Source organism: Nelusetta ayraudi, unplaced genomic scaffold, assembly GCF_046127955.1.
Source record: "Nelusetta ayraudi isolate G7.1 ecotype Tasmania unplaced genomic scaffold, CSIRO-AGI_Nayr_v1 ptg000028l, whole genome shotgun sequence".
Lineage (NCBI taxonomy): Eukaryota > Metazoa > Chordata > Actinopteri > Tetraodontiformes > Monacanthidae > Nelusetta > Nelusetta ayraudi.
Genome location: NW_027466078.1, coordinates 1,914,654 through 1,933,371, shown reverse-complemented (window position 1 = coordinate 1,933,371; position 18,718 = coordinate 1,914,654). Strand labels below are relative to the sequence as shown.

Below are 18,718 nucleotides of genomic sequence, written 5' to 3'. Positions count from 1 at the left end.
ATCAACAAAAATGGGAGATTTTCAAACCGTTTTCGTACAACGGCCCTCCAAAGTCGACATACATTGAAAATTTACCAAAAATCCCGTCACAAAAATTTAAACTTCTCTCGCGCCCTCTAGGAAGGTCGAAACGACATGGGACAAAAACCCATGCGTTCGTTAGATACAGACCTGCATTCTGACACTCTGACCTTTGACCCCTCACAAACCGGAAGTCAGCTATTTTCACTTGTTTGAAATCATCTAGAGTGACAGGACTCAACAACCGTGAATGCTGCAAGTTTCAAACCTTTTGTATTACCCAGACTAGACTGTCAGAAGGTCAACGTAAAAAACAATGGTCCGGATGCGTTGCACCGTTTTCATTTTAGAGCCCTTTAAAGTTGATGGATTTCAGAACTGACAAAAATCCTAAAAAAAACACCAGAAAACTGACTAAAAATGCACGTAGCGCCCCCTAGGAACATCGAAAATTCATACAACAAAAACCCACGCGTTCGTCTCGTCAAGCTCTACGTCGGGTACGCTCTAACTTTTGTCGCCCGACAAACAGGAAGTGAAATATTTCGAGTTCTTTGAGCTCCCCCCAACGAAAAAAAAGAAGTCCGTTTTGTTTGTTGTTGCACAATTGTGACTGGTGAACTTGCTGAAGGACGTAATGATGAACAATAAATGTGGCACTGTAATGTCAAATTACTCAAGTAATTACTGAGATATTAAACATTTCATGACTTCGGTTTTAAGAGTTGAATTGAGAGGAATTGTCCCATTCCTCTTTTGTTCTGTGGATTGGACCAGCTTCAAGAGTTGGAGACGTGATTCCCAAGACTGAGATCCTGAAAGGTCTCACGAGGAGGCCAACCACAGATCCTAAAAGATGTAAATATGCATGCTTGGATGAGGATGAGCTTCTTCAGTTGATGGGACTCAAAAAAGGTGATATTTTTATCAGCTGTCCAGTATTTTTTGCATATTTTCCCAGTTACCCATTGGTTTGTGCTGCTGTGATTAGTGTTCATATTCAACCCGCTGGAATTCAGTTGTTTTTTATTATGCCACCTGCAAGGCAAGCAACAGTGAGCTTATTAAAGCTTGCACAGACCTGGGTGTTCCAACAGAAGGATCTGCGACTGACTTGTTAAACAGACTGGAAGAAATGCTACTCTACAAGAATGTTTATCCTAAAATGTTTACGAAGCTGTAGAGAAGGGGGGACAAGGATACAAATGTATACTCATTTAACATTCACTGCAGTGTTATTTAAGTTTAATGAAATTTGGTTATCACAAAAACGTCATTTGGTATATATCGTTCTTTATGTACTCGTAGGTTGTTCTTTTCCTTTGACCTGATCTGTAGGTACACAGTTTAAGAATAATTTAAAATAAGACTATCAATGTTTGGCGACTTTCTTGTATTTGTAACATCAGCAATCACATGTCTCCATTTAGGTGGTGTACTACACATGGGGTGCACTCACTCTGTCGTCTGCTATTGTTCCCCACTTATCTGGTAAGGGAGTGCAAGGGACCTTGCAGATGGCCTTTTAAACTTTGTAAACCCTCCAAACATTCTGTATTGAATATTGCTGGTGCTTGGCTTTGTATAGTCATGTTAAATCTGAGAAATGTAGAAGTTTTGCTTCTCAGTCAGCAATTAAACATTCAGCTGTCTGAAAGATGCTTAAAGACTGTAGCTGTTGCATGCGCCTTCATTTCTGTCTATGAAATTGTTGCCGGTTATACCCGCAAGTGCAGGAGGAGGATTGGGCCAAATGTGAGACCTGCAACGGCTGGCTGCACAAGGACTGTGCCAATTACGAGGCCAGTCAGTCATCTGATTATTTTTTTTTATCCTGTGGGTGTGTCCTGCCTGAGCCATACTCCTTCACCAGGTTTGACCAAATGATTTGTCACCCTTCTTCTTAAATATGTATGTCAATAACTGATCTTTGAGAAATTACATACTCTGCTGTAGTGCTTTATTTTATTTTTTAATTTACAGCACTTTGACCTGCCTCATGAGCAAAGGAGTAGAATGCCTCATTTCAAAAGAAAGAATACAGGTTTGCATTTATTATCATTATCATAGTTACTCGTATAGTAAATGTTGCAACTAACGATGTTAACAGATGTCATTCTTAAAGGCACTGAAAGAAATGTTGGAACGCGGGGAGAGGAAGTCCAACAGGATGTACCTGTGGCAAAACCCTGGCAGTAATAGTGGACTTAAACAGATCCTTAATACAAAACCAACATGTTTCAGTGAGGGCCATGTAAATCAAAGTATTTAAAAGTGGTAACTTTATCAAAGTGCCAGAAAACTAGATGATGATTTACCCTTACTTTGTCCAACAGATGAGTGACCTAATTGACTTGGTGAAGACTGTGTAGTCCTATCCTTGGACTACACAGTCTGGAGAAATGTTGACTTCATCATTGACGTGATGGTGCCAGAGGTATCTTCAATTTCAGTTGGGCAAAGACATTTATTTCCATTGATATCCAATTTCTACTGTCCTAACAGTTTTTTGGTTATATTGTTTACTTTATCACCCATTGACCCCATGGATTGTCTTTCTTGTAATGGATCTATTTTTCTTCTATCGTCCACTAAAATGTGTTCTGTTTTGTAGGCCACCATAGACATCTTGATGCGGCATGAGGACTTTCCGAGCTTCCATACCGAAACAATCCTTGGAAGTGTCATCGATGAGTGACTTCAGGTGGATGGGTTGTTTGAGTTCTGTAAATAAATGTTAATTTTTTGGACTCTATAATCTGTGATTTTTGCTGAAATGTTGGTTACACAAATGCACACATGTTTCAGTAGGTATGATTGTAGGGATTAGTGCGTATCTAGCATCAGAAAGGAGGAAGACAATCGTAATGGTATTAACCTGCTGCTGAAGAGTGATAGTTTACATTGTTCTCTTACAGTGTACAATGTCCTTTTGCAATAGTGTTTTGTTCTACGGTTCACATCCTTAAGGAATCCAAAACCACTTCACAGACCACTAAACTGGTCGCGACCAGTATCTTTAGCACCCTTAGCGGTAGAGACCACTGGTCTGTGCCAGACCACTGAATTGGCTACAACCCCCTGTCTCTTCTCTCCGACTCTTGTGTCTTCTTCTCACTGGAAGCGTGTGTACGTGAGCTTGGAGGGGGTGTAAACAGGAGAGAGGGGCTCTCCAAGGGCTAGGTAGTTTAGAGCGGCAAGGTGTATGGGTGGTGTTCCAGTTAAAGAACAGGAGGATGCAGATGTTCCCTTTGTAGAGGGTTTATTGACTGCGGTCTGTAATAGCAATAACAATACAGAAAATATTATATAACATCATTCATTATGTACAATTAAACATAAAGATAATAAAGGACTGTATTAACAGATAAATTATATTTATAAATAACAGAATAAACAAATCCTCACACGTGGTTCATATGCAAAGAGGCTTCTGCTGATTAGCTTACCTAACAATAGAAATTAGCAACAGCCCATGCTCGGCTAGAGAATATAAATTGACAAACTCTAGAATTAAACAACAACACAAAACCATAATTCAACTCACCTTTCGTCAGTCACACACAGAAATAAACCAGGGACAACCAGGTGAGCGTTATGAAAGAGTGAAAACTCCGCTAGCCTATGCGGCACCGAGGAGGAAAACTAGCGTCTGACGGGCTGCATCTCACACACGATGCGTTCGATAACGAAAGTGAAACTAAACTGCGGTGCATTCAGGAGCCCAGGAAACATGAAAACGTATCGATAAACACTACAACTGCACAGTAACTAGGCAGAAAACGAATTCACAATCATAAACAACATGGGCTTTCGAACAGGGTGCTTGTTTTATACACAGCTGTATTTCGCCTCACAGGCGGAAGTATATGTAACATAGTCCCTGTAACCAGCGCGGAATAAGTCGTTTAAATAACGAAAAAAAAAAGAAGAAAAACATGCGTGTAAACTCCAAATTAGTGCAGACTTGTAAAAGTATTGATACTTTAGTATTAGAATCAATCCTACACGGACATGTTTGATATCGGAAGTATCAATTCTTTGGTATTGATTCGCACATCACTAAAAAAAATGATAATTTTGCACCGATTAATAAAAAGCCAAATGTTGGAACCTCACCAGTTTCTGTGGATGTGGAAGGAGAATTCTTTTTTTTATTTATTTTTTATTTTTAATCAACTTCGAGTGCTGTTGCTATTTGTTCGAAGTCAAACAAAAACTTACAGTCACTCGTATTAAATTTGATCAACCTCAACACGGACTTATCTCAGAATTCCCAATGTGAAAGATTTGGATTTTTACAGCTTATTGTCCAAGATAACAACTAACCTACTTATATCAACCTCAGATAAGATTAGCAAACAAAATACCAACTTCAGTGTGAACAAGCTCTTACATCAACATTGACACTGCCAAAAAAAATTGGAAGTGTTCAGTTTGTTGAGGCGTGGAAGGTAAAAAATGCCCTAAGCTTACCTCACAATGCAGAGTATTCAAATGATGCAATTCTTATCTGTGAGTCATCAGTCCTATAGGAGAGCATGCTTTGACATGAACTGCCTTGCCCTTGTGATTCAGTCACTGCCGAGTGCCAACAATGAAGTGCGCCATGAGAAAGCTTTGCTGTGCCCGGTACATGATTTAATATATGAGCAATGACAAGATGTCCTGGCAACTTTCTGTCAACTTCCTGTCAACTTTTTTCAACATGCAGGGGCCTCCATCAAACTAGCAGCAATCAAACCACATACAAGGTGATGTAAGCTTTTTTCATGATTCATTCATTTTTTTTTTTTTTTAAATCTATTTATCTTTACTGATGACAACGCACAGAAACATTGGGCCCATCTGAGCAAAGACACCAAGACGCCCAAAAGCAAACACAACACAACTCACACTGTCCACACCCAACACACCCACCTGCCCCCCCACCTCCGCCCCCCCCCCAGACACACACGTATGTATGTATACATTTACACATATATACATACCAGAGATGTCAGTCAATTAAATTCTTTAATCGCGATTAATCACATGAGTGTTCTGAGTTAACTCACAGTTATTCGAAAATTAAATGTAAAAAAATTAATAATAATGCGTTAAATTCAACAGCCATAATACATACACATATATACATATCATGTGTGTGTATACATGATATGTATATATCATGTATATATTTGTGTGTGTGTGTGTGTGTGTGTGTGTGTGTGTGTGTGTGTGTGTGTGTGTGTATTCTTTAGGTAGGTGCAATGTTATCAGGGCAACGTGTTGCGACATATCTCAGGTTTAACTCAAACATATGATATTGTATGATAAATCATTTTTAAATCATTGTGGAAGATCCTTCTAGTGGAGTGAGGGGTTTTCCAAGATACTGTATTTTACTATTCTGGATATTCCTGTTAAATTCAATGCAACATTATAGAAATAAGAACTTATTATGTCGGCAAAACATTTTTTTTTCCAATCTGCATTTCTACTTTTCTGTTCTGCATTTGTATGTTTTCTTTTCTCACGGTTTAAAGTTACACTTTTAAAACCCAAGTCAGCCCCCAAATTAGTCAACCTGTGTATCGAGGACAAGTCATTGCCCCACACACCCAGCAAATGCAGGTTGCGGGTGATAAACCGGTCAGCCGAAGCCGAGATGAAAGGCAAGGTTTCATAAATGCTTGACATTTACACTTTTGACAGTGTAATTAATTAGAAGTTGAGTTAGCTCTTTTTACGGTATTCTGTTAGTTTGGGTGTGTCACTTTGAAAAGAATAAAAGCAGCTGTCTTCTGAGAAATCTCACTACCTTTTTCAAGACTGCAAGGCTGCAAGACAGAGAGAAAGTAAGTTTCATTCCATTAAAGATTATCATCTTACTTTTTAAAAAAGCGTTGCACTCAACTGCATGTGGTACGGTGGCGGTGCAGCTGTTTAGACCGGCTTGTTTATTTGATGTATGTATGTATTAAAGATGACTATAAGGTTTTCCTCAGCCACAGGGAAATAATACTATTAAAAAGAAACATATACATGAAAAAAATGACGTACATTTTAACTAGGTTGTGTTATTACAACCCTACAATTAAACTACAGAAAAGAGTTATTTGAATAATAAATCAAGATCCCTATCATGAAACCACAAATAAATAATTTATACAGTCTATCAGACTATCTTAAAATTTGTAGGCATAGAATACTGTGCAACTTTGTGAGGTCTTTGTTTTTTTCTATTTTTGTCAGTTGATTCCACAAAATGTCATTATTTTACATTGTAAACGAAAATAAACTATTCATTCATTTACTATTTCAATTCATGTTGTTGACCAGTTTACATTTCATGAATGTTCAATAAAACGCTTATTCATCAGCATTATGTAGATCACTAAATAATCAATTTTGTTCATAACTTCTAAATATCTTGTTTCTCCTTTTTACTCTGTAAAAAAAAAAAAAAAAAACATTTATTTTTAATCAAAATATTTTCCATCTCTTTGCACTACTTTTTGTTGCTGTAATGATGCAAATTTCCCCATCGTGGGATTAATAAAGGTGTTATATTCTATCTTATTCTATTCTATTCTATTCTACTTGTGTAGACACAAATCTATAACCGTGGAGTGCATTTCAAACCTCTGCCCTTATTTCTTTATTCGTAGACACGATGGCAACACCGTCCCCTCTTTCCGAGGCCAACACAGCCTTCGCTCTGGACTTGTTGACAAAGCTGAGTGATGAGGACAAGACCAAGAATGTCTTCTTCTCCCCCTTCAGCATCTCGTCGGCCCTGGCGATGGCGCTGCTGGGGGCTCGAGGCAACACGGCTCAACAGATGTCAGAGGTAACCCAGTCGCTCGCACACACTTGGGCTCAAGACAAGTTGTCTTTGGGTAAAGTTAGTGACTCGGTGAGTTGGTTAAGGACATGTGTCCTCCGCAATATCCTGGCCTGCACAATCTCCATGCGACACATGACCCGTTTCTATGCACCACACACCAATTTAGGGAAAAAGAAGTGGGGAAACATTAAAAATACACAAAGAATGACAAACCCCCACACCTTGTTTTTAAGGCACCACAGGTGTGAACATCCTATTAACAGGGAAAAGAAGGTTGGATAAATAGATAGATCAGACAAGGGCAAACTACAGCCCGGGGGCCATGTGTGGCCTGTTAAACTATTTAATCTGGCCCGCCGGACTTGAAGAAATTATATTGAATTATATTGATGGTAAGTAAGTCGTAAAATAGCTGTTTTTCATTTGAGTAAAGAGTGTATTTGAGTAATTTCAATAAAGAGACAAAGGGGGGTGGGGGGGGGGGTGACGTATGCAGGCTGGCATATATGGTTAGGTAGAGCTCTGAGGCATCCTATATATAATTCATAACATAACAGATACACATATTTAATTATTTTTTCCCCTCTTCTGCAATTACCATTTTTTTCCTGTTTGATAATTATAGGTATAGATTATTATATATACACACACACACACACACACACACACACCCATCAATTTTGACCAGCTCAGTGGTCTAGTGGTAGAGTATCCGCCCTTAGACTGGTAGGGTAGGTTGTGGGTTCGATCCCCGGCATTGTCATACCAAAGACTCTAAAGATGGTACCCATTGCTTCCCTGCTTGGCACTCAGTATTTGGGGTTGGGATTGGGGGGTTAGATCACCTTATGATTCCCAGGCGCGGCACTGCTGCTGCCCACCACTCCCCTTGAGGGGATGATGGGTCAAATGTGGAGAACAAATTTCGTATACAAGATCTGACAATCACTGGGACTTTAACTTAGATATTTTTTAACACATTAATTTAGTTTGTTATTCACTCTGTCTATCTGTTAATGTCATTGCTATGTTCTAGCACCCTAAAAATGTAAAAATTAGTGCAGTGTTAAAAGGGGTTTGAGTTAATGCGTTATTAACACGTTATTAACTTCGACACCACTAATATATATGTATATATATATGTGTGTGTGTGTGTGCATTCATATGTATATATACATATATATGTATATGTATATATACATGTATATGTATATGTACATACACATATACATAGTCTTGTGTACTTTGTATCCTATATTTATAGTGATTAATCACATTTTCAATTTCATCCATAGGTCCTCCATTTTAACGATGCAAAAAAGTCTGAGTTTTCAGAAGAACAACAACTACAAGGACTACAACAACAACAACAACAACAACTACAACAACAAAAACAACAACAACAACAACAGCAGCAGCAGCAAGTCCAAGCCAAACTTCCAGAGGTAACACAAAATCAACAATTGCGCGAGCTGATGAACCTAAGACGGCGCTTGGGTCAACCTCTGTCAATTTGGTAGCAATTGGTAGCAACTTGTGTGAAGCAAGATGTGGTGGCAGCCGCAGCAACATAGCTAAACTCTGATCGGTCGATTGACGATTTAAATGCATTTTCGTAACAGTTTTGTCTCTTCACAGTGGTTAAAAGCTAAAGCTCGTCAGGATGATGTCAGCGCTGGCTTTAAGAAACTACTGAGTGAGCTGAACAAGCCAGGGGCTCCGTATGCTCTCAGTGTTGCCAACCGACTGTACGGGGAGCAGTCTTTCCATTTCCTGAAGGTGTGTGTTGTGTAATAAGCATGCCAGTTTTAATGCACAAACACACACACACACACACACACACACACACACATATATATACATATACATATACATATATACATATATACATATATATGTATATATGTACATATATATATGTATATATATATATATATATATATATATATATATATATATATATATATATATGTATATATATATATATATATATATATATATGTATATATATATATATATATATATGTATGTATATATATATATATATATATATATATGTATATATATATATATATATATATATATATATGTATATATATATATATATATATACATATATATATATATGGACTTTATTGATCCAAAAAGTAACTACACTGTATGACTACTAGTACTACTTCTCCTAATAAATGTAAGACACAAGAAACATGCAAGTCAATCTATGTGCAACGAACAAAGATATCTATCTATCTAACTCTCTCTCTCTCTCTCCATTTATATATACACACACACACACACACACACACATATACATATATATATATATATATATATATATATATATATATATATATATATATATATATATATACATGTATATGTATATATATATGTATATATATATATATATATATATATATATATATATATATATATATATATATATATACACACACACACATATATATATATATATATACATTTATATATGTGGCAAGACAAAGGTGATTGTGTCGATATTAACTGTTCTATCAACCACCCTAAGTCAGTCTGGAATATTCACTCCTTGAAATTAACTCAACATAATGTTCTTGATTTTTCAGGAGTACCTGGAAAACATCAGCAAGTACTACGGTGAGCTGGAGCCTGTGAATTTCAGCAGCGGATTGGAAGCAGCAAGACTGAACATCAACAACTGGGTGGAGGAACAAACTCAAGGTGTTTTGTCTGGAAATGTAACAAATGTTTTCTTGAATTTGTGAAACATCACAACTCATCCATGTCCATGCGATCTTTTAGGAAAAATCAAGGATTTGCTGGCTAATGGTGTGTTGGATAGCAGGACCAAGCTGGTGCTGGTTAATGCCGTTTACTTCAAAGGCACCTGGGAGAAGATATTTGAGGAGAGCAACACTTGCAATGCCGAGTTCAGAATGAATAAGGTACCACCGATCAATGAAGCGAAATCTGCCTAGTTGTCCCGTTGTCCCTTCAAAATTCATGGTCTGTTAACAATTAATATTATAATATTAATATTAATTGTTATATTAATATTAACAATTATACATACATATATACATACATATATATATATATATATATATATATATATATATACATACATATATATATATATATATATATATATATATATATATATATATATATATATATATATATGTATGTATATATATATATATATATATATATATATATATATATATATATATATATATATGTATATATATATATATATATTAGTTTTGTTATCATGTCTTAATGAGCTGATGTCTTGTACATACAGTACCTGATACCCTGATACCCTTCAAACGCTGCAGTTTAAATCCTGCGATATACATCACTGCAAAAGGTGATTTCACCTAGTTCCTTGATGTTAACATATTTTTTTTATTTCCTCCTTGGAGAATGACAAGAAGCAGGTGAAGATGATGTTCCAGGAGGCTAGATTTCCCTTCACCTTCATTCCTCAAGTCAACTGCCAGGTCCTACCAATTTCTTGCCTTTTATGAGCCGCCAGAAATACCGATTTCTGATCAGAAAAAAAATCAATCACGATAATCATGCTTGAAATGCTCCCTTGAACAGATCCTGGAGTTGCCTTACAAAGGAAGAGATCTCAGCATGTTCATCTTTTTACCTCAAGAAGTAGCGGACGGTACTACAGGCCTGGAGAAGGTGGGACAGAAACTTGGACACACATTTATAAGAAAAACAAGAACAATGAGACATTCAGAAAAGTCATTCAAATCAACCACCAGCTGGAGAAGGAGCTGACCTATGAGAACTTTGTGGAGTGGACTCAACCGACTAGGATGGACGTTGTCAAGGTCCAGGTGAAGATGCCAAGGTTCAAGATGGAGGAGGAGTACGGACTGAAAGACGTCCTGGTCAGCATGGGGATGGTCGATGCCTTCAGGGACTCACTGAGCGACTTCTCTGGTAGGACACGACTTGTTCCAAACTTGAAACAAATCTTATTCTTACTTGTATGCATTCTTGTATTTTCTTCTATTCTACAAAGCTCATAGGGAGGAAAAAAGGGTTAAGATTCCTGTGGAGACAGTCACTCCACAATGGAATGTTTGGGGTCATTTTTTTTTTTCAGACCAATCAAGTGAAATTGAATCAATGCTCACGACACACCTGACATTATCTCACAAGTGTACTCGCGCGTTGCGGCACAGTGGTGGAGAAACACGGTTTAGACTATAATACAGAACATCGATCAAATACATCTGCCGTCTGACATATATCTCTCTCTGACAGGCATGTCTCCAGACCAAAGCCTGACTCTTTCAGATGTGGTCCACAAGGCGTATGTTGAGGTCAATGAGAAGGGAACAGAAGCTGCTGCTGCAACTGGTGTGGTCGTGGGCACTATGATGTACGAACCTCCAAAAGAGTTCACTGCAGACCACCCCTTCTTGTTGTTCATTCAACACAAGCCCTCCAGGAGCATTCTCTTTGCTGGCAGATACTGCAGCCCAGAGTGAGATCTGCAGCCCTGTGGGTGATTTTAATTCATAAGGGCTTTGTTGTTTTTAAATTGCTGCTCTGTATTTCAAATCTAGTTGGAGTTTCTTTATTTCTAAACCTTGACTTAACGTCTGAATCACTTCCACATCACTGATTATAAATAACAAAAAACTATTGCTCATTACAACTGTTTAAATAATTCAGTAATTCTCATTTTCTGGCAAACAAGAATAAAGACATGAATTGCCTTGATTGAAAACTCATTGACTGATGCTTGACTCAACAATCTCAATATATACGTGTGTGTGTGTGTGTGTGTGTATGTATGTATGTGTGTACATACTTTATTAGCTTAATAATAAGTGGAAGTGCTTGCTGTCTTAGTCTAATAATTTTAATCACGGTAAGTAATATTGTACTGATAGTCGCACAAATCAATTTCACCGTTCCCTTGAGATATCAAGTGGACTGGATCGAACCTGAAGTATTTACTGGCAAAATAACACAAACACAATGATGAAATTAACGGTTGTCTGCAGAATCAAACTGAATTTTCTGCTGATTCTTGCCAATTGGGCCTTTGGATAGGAACTCTGTGTATAGGTTGCCTCTGAAAAACAATGCCAATGACCTTTTCCTTTTTTTTTTTTTTATCATTCCACGTTACTTGGATTTCTGAAGATTTTCTTCATCATAGTATATCTTATCTTTATCTGTCGGTAGAAGATAAAGATCACATGAGCTGGACCTGTTCTTGTGATCTCGAAGATGTTTCGCCTGTCATCCAAAAGGTTTCTTCAAGTCTCAAAAAAGGGGTTGGAGAGTCCCAGGTACGTTTGTACATTGTGAAAGATTGTTTGGGTTTGAGACAATCTCCCTAATAATTTTGGTCTCCTCATCATCTACTGTGGGCGCTCCGGTCAGAGAGTCACAAGACAGCAGGACTCGGTGCACTCCGGGGACTGATTGGTGAACAGGCAGTAATGTGTGGTTTCTGGAATGATCACAAAATATATATTTATGGATACATAATTCAAATAACTCAATTCCAAATTTCATGCAAAAATAAATCTCCAACTGAACTCAGGAAAGAAATGACTTAGGTGCCGCATGGGCATTAACTCTGTAGGTTAAAATCCAAACAGAACAAAAACAACGGCCGCCAAACCTATTTATCAGCTCAGTGCTTATTCCCTTTTCCCACTGCCGTGAGGTAAGGCATTCACCATTCTCCTGACTGCAACTAAGGAAATAAATCAATTTGTATAGGCATGTGAATATTTGTGTACATGTTAAATCGTGCTTTCCTACCGTCAAAATGCTGCTTCATATGTGCCTCAATATACCCGCAGCACCGTGTAGGATCGGACCAGACTAACAAAAGCTTTCGGCTCAGCTAATCTAAAAGAAATAACATTTCTATTCCGCCCCTGCACATGTCAAGTACAAGTTGCAGCTTGCCACCTGTTAGATTCAAAGGACTATGATAATAACTAATAGAACTACTGTGCAAATAAAAACATACAGAAATGCATTTGAAATATCTGTATTTACTGGACAAGACAGCTTCCTGGCAGGAAAGAGGCTTTGATTTGATTGTGAAGACAAAAAAAAAAAAATACAACCAATAAAGGAGCTCTCAAGAATGTCAACAGTTTTCACAGTATTGTGGCCAACTTGGCCAAGACAACTATGTACAGTAACAAACAGTCATGTCTTGAGGCACAGGTCAGTCAATATCAAGCAGCAAGTGCATTATACTCAATGTAGTATTATATAATAATACAATATAACTGATGGTGTCTTCTAACTGAGTTCACCACTGGGATGCAGAGGAGGAGAGGAGAGTCTACAGCTGCCGTCAGTGTAGGAGGACCTTCAGTGTAGAAGAACACCACGTTAGCAGCTCTAGTGGAGACCCTGGAGAAGACTGGACTCCAAGATGCTCCTGCTGATCACTGCTATGCTGGAGCTGGAGATGTGGCCTGTGATGTCTGCACTGGAAGGAAACTGAAGGCCCTCAAGTCCTGTCTGGACTGTCGGGCCTCCTACTGTTACTCTCACCTCCAGCCTCATCGTGATGCTGCTCCCCTACAGAGACACAAGCTGGTGCAACCCAGCCAGCAACTCCGGGAGAACATTTGCCCTCGTCACGATGAGGTGATGAAGATGTTCTGCCGCACTGATCAGAAGATCATCTGTGGTTTATGCTGTGTGGATGATCATAAAGGTCACGACACAGTGGCAGCAGCAGCAGAGAGGACTGAGAGGCAGAGAGAGCTGGAGGAGACCAGGCAGAAGATCCAGCAGAAGATCCAGCACACAGAGGAAGAGCTGAAGGTGCTTCAGAAGGAGGTGGAGTCCATCAACGGCTCTGCTGATAAAGCAGTGAAGGACAGCGAGAAGATCCTCACCCAGATGATCCGTCTGCTGGAGAAAAGACGCTCTGAGGTGCAGCAGTGAGTGGAGTCAAAGAGCTTGAGAAGAAGCTGGAGCAGGAGATGATGGAGCTGAAGAGGAGAGACGCTGAGCTGGAGAAGATCTCACACACACTGGACCACAGCCAGTTTCTCCACAGGTTCTCCTCACTGCCAGCACTCAGTCCGTCTCCAGACTCCTCCAGCCTGGAGATCCGTCCTCGGAGATACTTTGAGGACGTGGCAGCAGCTGTGACCAAACTGAGAGATGAAATACAGCAAGTTCTGATGGAGACTCAGACAAACATCTCATGGACAGTGAGCAACGTTGATGTTCTACTGAAGGTACCAGAACCCAGGAGCAGAGAGGACTTCCTCAGATGTTCACCTCAAATCACTCTGGATCCAAACACAGTGAACTAACATCTGTTATTATCTGAGGATAACAGAAAAGTGACACACATGATGGGAGTTCAGTCTTATTGTGATCATCCAGACAGATTCACTGACTGGGAGCAGGTCCTGAGTAGAGAGGGTCTGACTGGACGATGTTACTGGGAGGTGGAGTGGAGAGGGAGGGTTGAGGTAGCAGTGGCCTACAGGAACATCAGCAGAGGGTCAGAGGAAATGGAATTTGGATGCAATGACAAATCCTGGAGTTTATATTGTTACTCAGGTGGATATGGGTTTTATCACAACAGCATCAGGACTGATGTCTCAGGTCCTCAGTCCTCCAGAGTGGGAGTGTACCTGGACCACAGAGCAGGTCTTCTGTCCTTCTACAGTGTCTCTGGAACCATGGAGCTCCTCCACAGAGTCCAGACCTCCTTCACTCAGCCGCTACATGTTGGATACTGGGTTCCTTCAGGTTGTTCAGCTGAGTTGATGAAAGTGTGACTGAAGTCGTCAGAGAGACTCTGAGCTGAATTCTCACCTTTGATTCTTCTTCTGTCTTCACGTTTGTTGCCCAGTGTCTCCGGCTGTCAATCACAGGATGGGCGGGGCCTGGACGCCACTTCCTGTTTGTGCTGCTGGTGACTGTTTTCCACCTGATGTTTGTCTCCACGGCTGCTGGATGTTTGTGCCACATGTTTCTCTTCCTCTGCAGCCTATTCATCCCACAGATTAATAATGTGTCATTAGTCCACATGACAACTTTATTACTGTGGAAACACAGCTGAGGTCTGTTTCCACTCTGGACCTTTCCACCCTGACCTTTGACCTTTCAACAACTCATCCATCTGATCAACCTTCTGACTGTTGATCTGTTTGTCAACAATCAGATGAATGCATGTAAATATTGTGGGAGAATTTTGTCTTTTGATTCTGCTTGTTGGCTCAATGTGACAACAGTCAATCAATAATCCATTAAATATGCCATCAGTCTGTATTGCACAACAATGTCAAGTCAATGATCAACTGTTGAATTGAAGCAATAAAGCATCAAGACAATCCAGATAGCAGTGGGAGTGTTTCCTGGCAGTGAACTGGTGCCAGCCAATGAGCTGAAGTGACTGATGTCAGGCTGCAGGACCAGCTGCTCACCACAGGGGGGAGGCAGAGAGTCAGCAGGAACTCAGTCCAAGGTCTCATTTTGGTTTCACACAGACCTCAAAGTTGTCTAGGAGAAATAAATGAAACAACTTTGAGAGCTCACCTTGGCAAAATCTTTCCTCCATGTTCCACCTGTGCATCTGACCCAATTACCCATTGTTTCCACCTGTGCCTTTTTACCCTGTGTGTTTAAATATCTGGAACTGCAATGGTTATTGAATTATAAATGAGACAAAAGAAGTTTCCCTCAAAATCTTTCATGGTTTTGATCCTTGCCAGATGTTTCTGTGGAGATTTCCGAAGGACGTCAATGAATCAGAAGGAAACCAGATCATTTGTTTTGCTCTTCTCCCTCTCTGCTGTTTTCTAGCAAGACTTTGAAAATGTTTTCACTCTTTCTTTCTTTGTTTTTAAAACTGAGCTCAAACATATTTCAATGAGTCAATATTCTGAAAGTAAAAAGCATCACAACCACTGACCTGTGTGACCTTGACCTCAAGTGATCTTTCATTTCTGCCTGTATATTTTCTTCTGTTAATGTTTTCGTTGTTTGGAAATTGTATTGTTTTCTTTATGCCTTTTGTGTATTAAACAAAATGAATGTGAAACAAAAAGAAAGATACATGAGAGGGAGGAAATTAAGATATTGGGACATCAGGATACATCTGTGGTGAGGTAGCACCTGACAGAGGCGCCTGTGGGCTGCCCCCTAGTGCCCAACTGGAGCACCTGAATACTCTTTCATAAAATCTACTGAAGAGTGGAGCTGAAGGAAGTCTCCAAGCATTGCTTTGACTTTCTACACAACACAGGATGATTAGGAGCAAGTTTTGATTTTCTTCAAGTTTACAGACTGTAGGTGGCGCTAATGTTCCCTATAATGTGACATCTGGCATGTGACAACTTGAGTTGGACCTGAAGAAGTACAAGACAACCATGGAGGGAAGATTGAGTGATTCCAGAAACTGCAGGAAGGCTGTGATACATTTAGGGTACATATAGTGTGTGTGTGTGTGTGTGTGTGTGTGTGTGTGTGTGTGTGTGTGTGTGTGTGTGTCTGTGCGTGTGCGCTCTTGGTGTTAGCCACCCTGCTGATATATAAGCAGCTCCTTCAGTTACAGGGTGAATCAACATCAGCAGGTTCAGCAGGTTGTTTCAGGTGCCGCATTTGTGGGCGTGTTTGCACCTGCATGTCATTAGCGCAAAAACCTTTGTGGATCCCCGCATCTGTGGCCACAATCTCGCCGCAAAACACGTCACATTTTACTGCTACGCGCCCTTCTTTGTGGATCTGCCCCTGAGTGGTGACTTTTAGCAGGAGGCTGTCAACACAGGGCTAACTCAGCTGCTTTGTGTTGGATGGTGAGTGGAGTGAAGCTGCTCCACTGGAGTCCAGGATGGAGATGAAGATGTGACAGTGGCAGAATGAGGAGCTTTGATCAGTGTGAAGGATTCATGCAGACAGTCAATCAACACAATCAACACATTGAACACACAAACACATCACATCCTTCCTTCATTGGGCAGCAGGCAATAAAACAGCAGTTGGATCAAAGATGCAGTGGAGTCCAAAGAGACGCCAGTGAAGGAACTCTGATCCAGTGGAGCTCAAACCTGCAGTGACTTTACACACAACTGAGCATCATGTTGAGTTGAAGCAGCAGATCAGAGCAACACTGTCAGTCACAACAGGACGTGTTGACACTCAGTGGCTGGAACACACTGGAGTGTGAAGCTGCACTGAGTTCCCTTGGTGAGACTGAGTTCCCTTGGTGAGGACACTAGTGGAGACACTGAGAACCTGCTGATGAAGATGATGATGATAGTGGTGGTGGTGGTGATGATGATGATGGAAGCAGCTGATCAGCTTGTCGATTCTCTGCTCTCCTTCATTCAGTGTTCTCTCAGAGCTTGAGTGTGCAGTGGTGTCTTCAGTTCTGCAGTCCAGCCCCTCCCACCTCACACACCTGAGTAAGAACCACCTGAAGGATTCATCAGTGAAGCCACTGATGGATCTTGTCTACAGCAGAGACTATCAACTGGAGAGTGTGAGGTCAGTACTGGTTTGGAACCAGTGGATGATGGTTCCAGCACCAAAGCCAGTTGATCCCACAGGAGAGGTCCAGTGTTCCCAGTCACAGTGTGAGAGGAGGATGGTGACGTCCAGTTGCTCCTCATTCATCCAACATCTGCTGCCAAACTGCTTCTTCTCTCAGTTCACCACTCAATTATTGATCAGTTCATCTTCATCAGGCCTCAGTATCAGTCCAACACTCCATGGCCACATGACCTTCATATGTTCCACACTTGACATGTGACTGAGAGTCTGCTTCTTCTGACCAGTCACTCCATCATCTCCATCAACAGTCAACGTCTCTGTGATGATGCGTTCAAGGACCATGAGTCCTGACTGCTGCTGTCTTTTCTTCTCTCTACAGGTGGAGGTGGGATGATTATTGAGGGAGTGTGGAGGGGCAAAGTGGCCTCCCCACGAAAAAGGGGATCTGGACCGACCGGATTGAGGTGGTGGAGTAGAAGGAGGAGGAGGCAGCGTCAATTGCAGGAAGAAATTAAGTTTTATTCTTTTAACCCAAAAACCATAAATAAGCGACAGGAGACAGCTTCACAGTCCTCTAGTCTCTCACCAGACTAGTCGGCTCTCCCTCCCACACCAAAATGAGCGCCCCTTATAGTGGGCAGCATCCTAGGGCCAATTGGGCCACCCCACTAACCGTGGTGACCTCGACACAGTCGAACATTTCCAAAACAAAACAACAACAAAGAAATACATCCTTCAATAAACAGAATCCAATCCCCCTAAACATACAAACCCTTAAATACAAATAAACCCCACATCCCTTAATTACCGTATTTTCCGCACTATAAGGCGCACTTAAAAGCCTTGTTTTTTTCAAAAAACGACAGTGCGCCTTATATATGGATTGATTCTGGTTGTGCTTGCTGACGTCGAAGCGATTTTGAGAGGTACACGGCACTCTGTCAAAGTGTTTTACCGTAGTACGACTTAGGTAAATTATAAAGCCGCACCGCTCGCAGCATTACGGCTATCGCGGAGTAATACATAACCCCTGTTTTACACCAGAAGCGTTTGCAGAGCGTCCGCGTCGACGCAGTGAAACGCGGCCACTAAAGTCAATGAGCAGGTTTACACCAGGCGCAGAGCGGCCACGTTTCAGAAGCGTCCCAGAAGCAGTAAAACGCGATCAATAGTGTAAAAACACGGTGGATCCGGATGATTTTCATCATAAAACACAATGTGCTGGATTTTGTATTTATATGTGCTGTACTTTACTGTGAAACATCAACGTGACGCATTGGCTTCAACGCTGTTCAGGTCGGCCGTCAAACAAAAAACGATTTCACTTTGAATCTCAAA

The 18,718-nt window shown here is 40.4% G+C and overlaps 1 protein-coding gene, 2 long non-coding RNA genes and 1 pseudogene across 3 annotated transcripts in view; 3 read left to right on the top strand and 1 right to left on the bottom strand.

Annotated features, from left to right (window-relative positions):
• LOC142891210 (uncharacterized) overlaps nt 1-18,509 on the bottom strand; it is an 80,926-nt gene extending 62,417 nt beyond the window's left edge. The window contains exon 1 of the long non-coding RNA XR_012927202.1: nt 18,404-18,509. This is a non-coding gene — a long non-coding RNA (uncharacterized LOC142891210). The remainder of the gene's footprint in view (nt 1-18,403) is intronic.
• On the top strand, nt 2,002-2,448 carry LOC142891212 (uncharacterized). Its single transcript, XR_012927204.1, has 3 exons — nt 2,002-2,065; nt 2,147-2,275; nt 2,358-2,448. It is a non-coding gene; the product is annotated as an uncharacterized LOC142891212 (long non-coding RNA).
• On the top strand, nt 5,816-11,456 carry LOC142891200 (leukocyte elastase inhibitor-like). Its single transcript, XM_076030666.1, has 9 exons — nt 5,816-5,861; nt 6,675-6,856; nt 8,492-8,632; nt 9,457-9,571; nt 9,653-9,795; nt 10,279-10,356; nt 10,460-10,549; nt 10,633-10,813; nt 11,141-11,456. The coding sequence occupies exons 2-9, from the start codon at nt 6,680-6,682 to the stop codon at nt 11,365-11,367; spliced, it is 1,152 nt and encodes a 383-aa protein (XP_075886781.1). The 5' UTR covers nt 5,816-5,861; nt 6,675-6,679; the 3' UTR covers nt 11,368-11,456.
• Nucleotides 13,043-15,129, top strand: LOC142891072 (tripartite motif-containing protein 16-like; annotated as a pseudogene).
• Nucleotides 18,510-18,718: the final 209 nt, after the last annotated feature.

What these genes read in the sequence shown, in the direction of transcription:
- LOC142891200 (XM_076030666.1), top strand. Translation starts at nt 6,680, where the DNA reads ATGGCAACACCGTCCCCTCTTTCCGAGGCCAACACAGCCTTCGCTCTG. An exon ending in GTACTACAGGCCTGGAGAAG is followed by an intron (nt 10,550 to 10,632) that starts GTGGGACAGAAA and finishes ATCAACCACCAG; the next exon opens with CTGGAGAAGGAGCTGACCTA. An exon ending in CTCACTGAGCGACTTCTCTG is followed by an intron (nt 10,814 to 11,140) that starts GTAGGACACGAC and finishes TCTCTCTGACAG; the next exon opens with GCATGTCTCCAGACCAAAGC.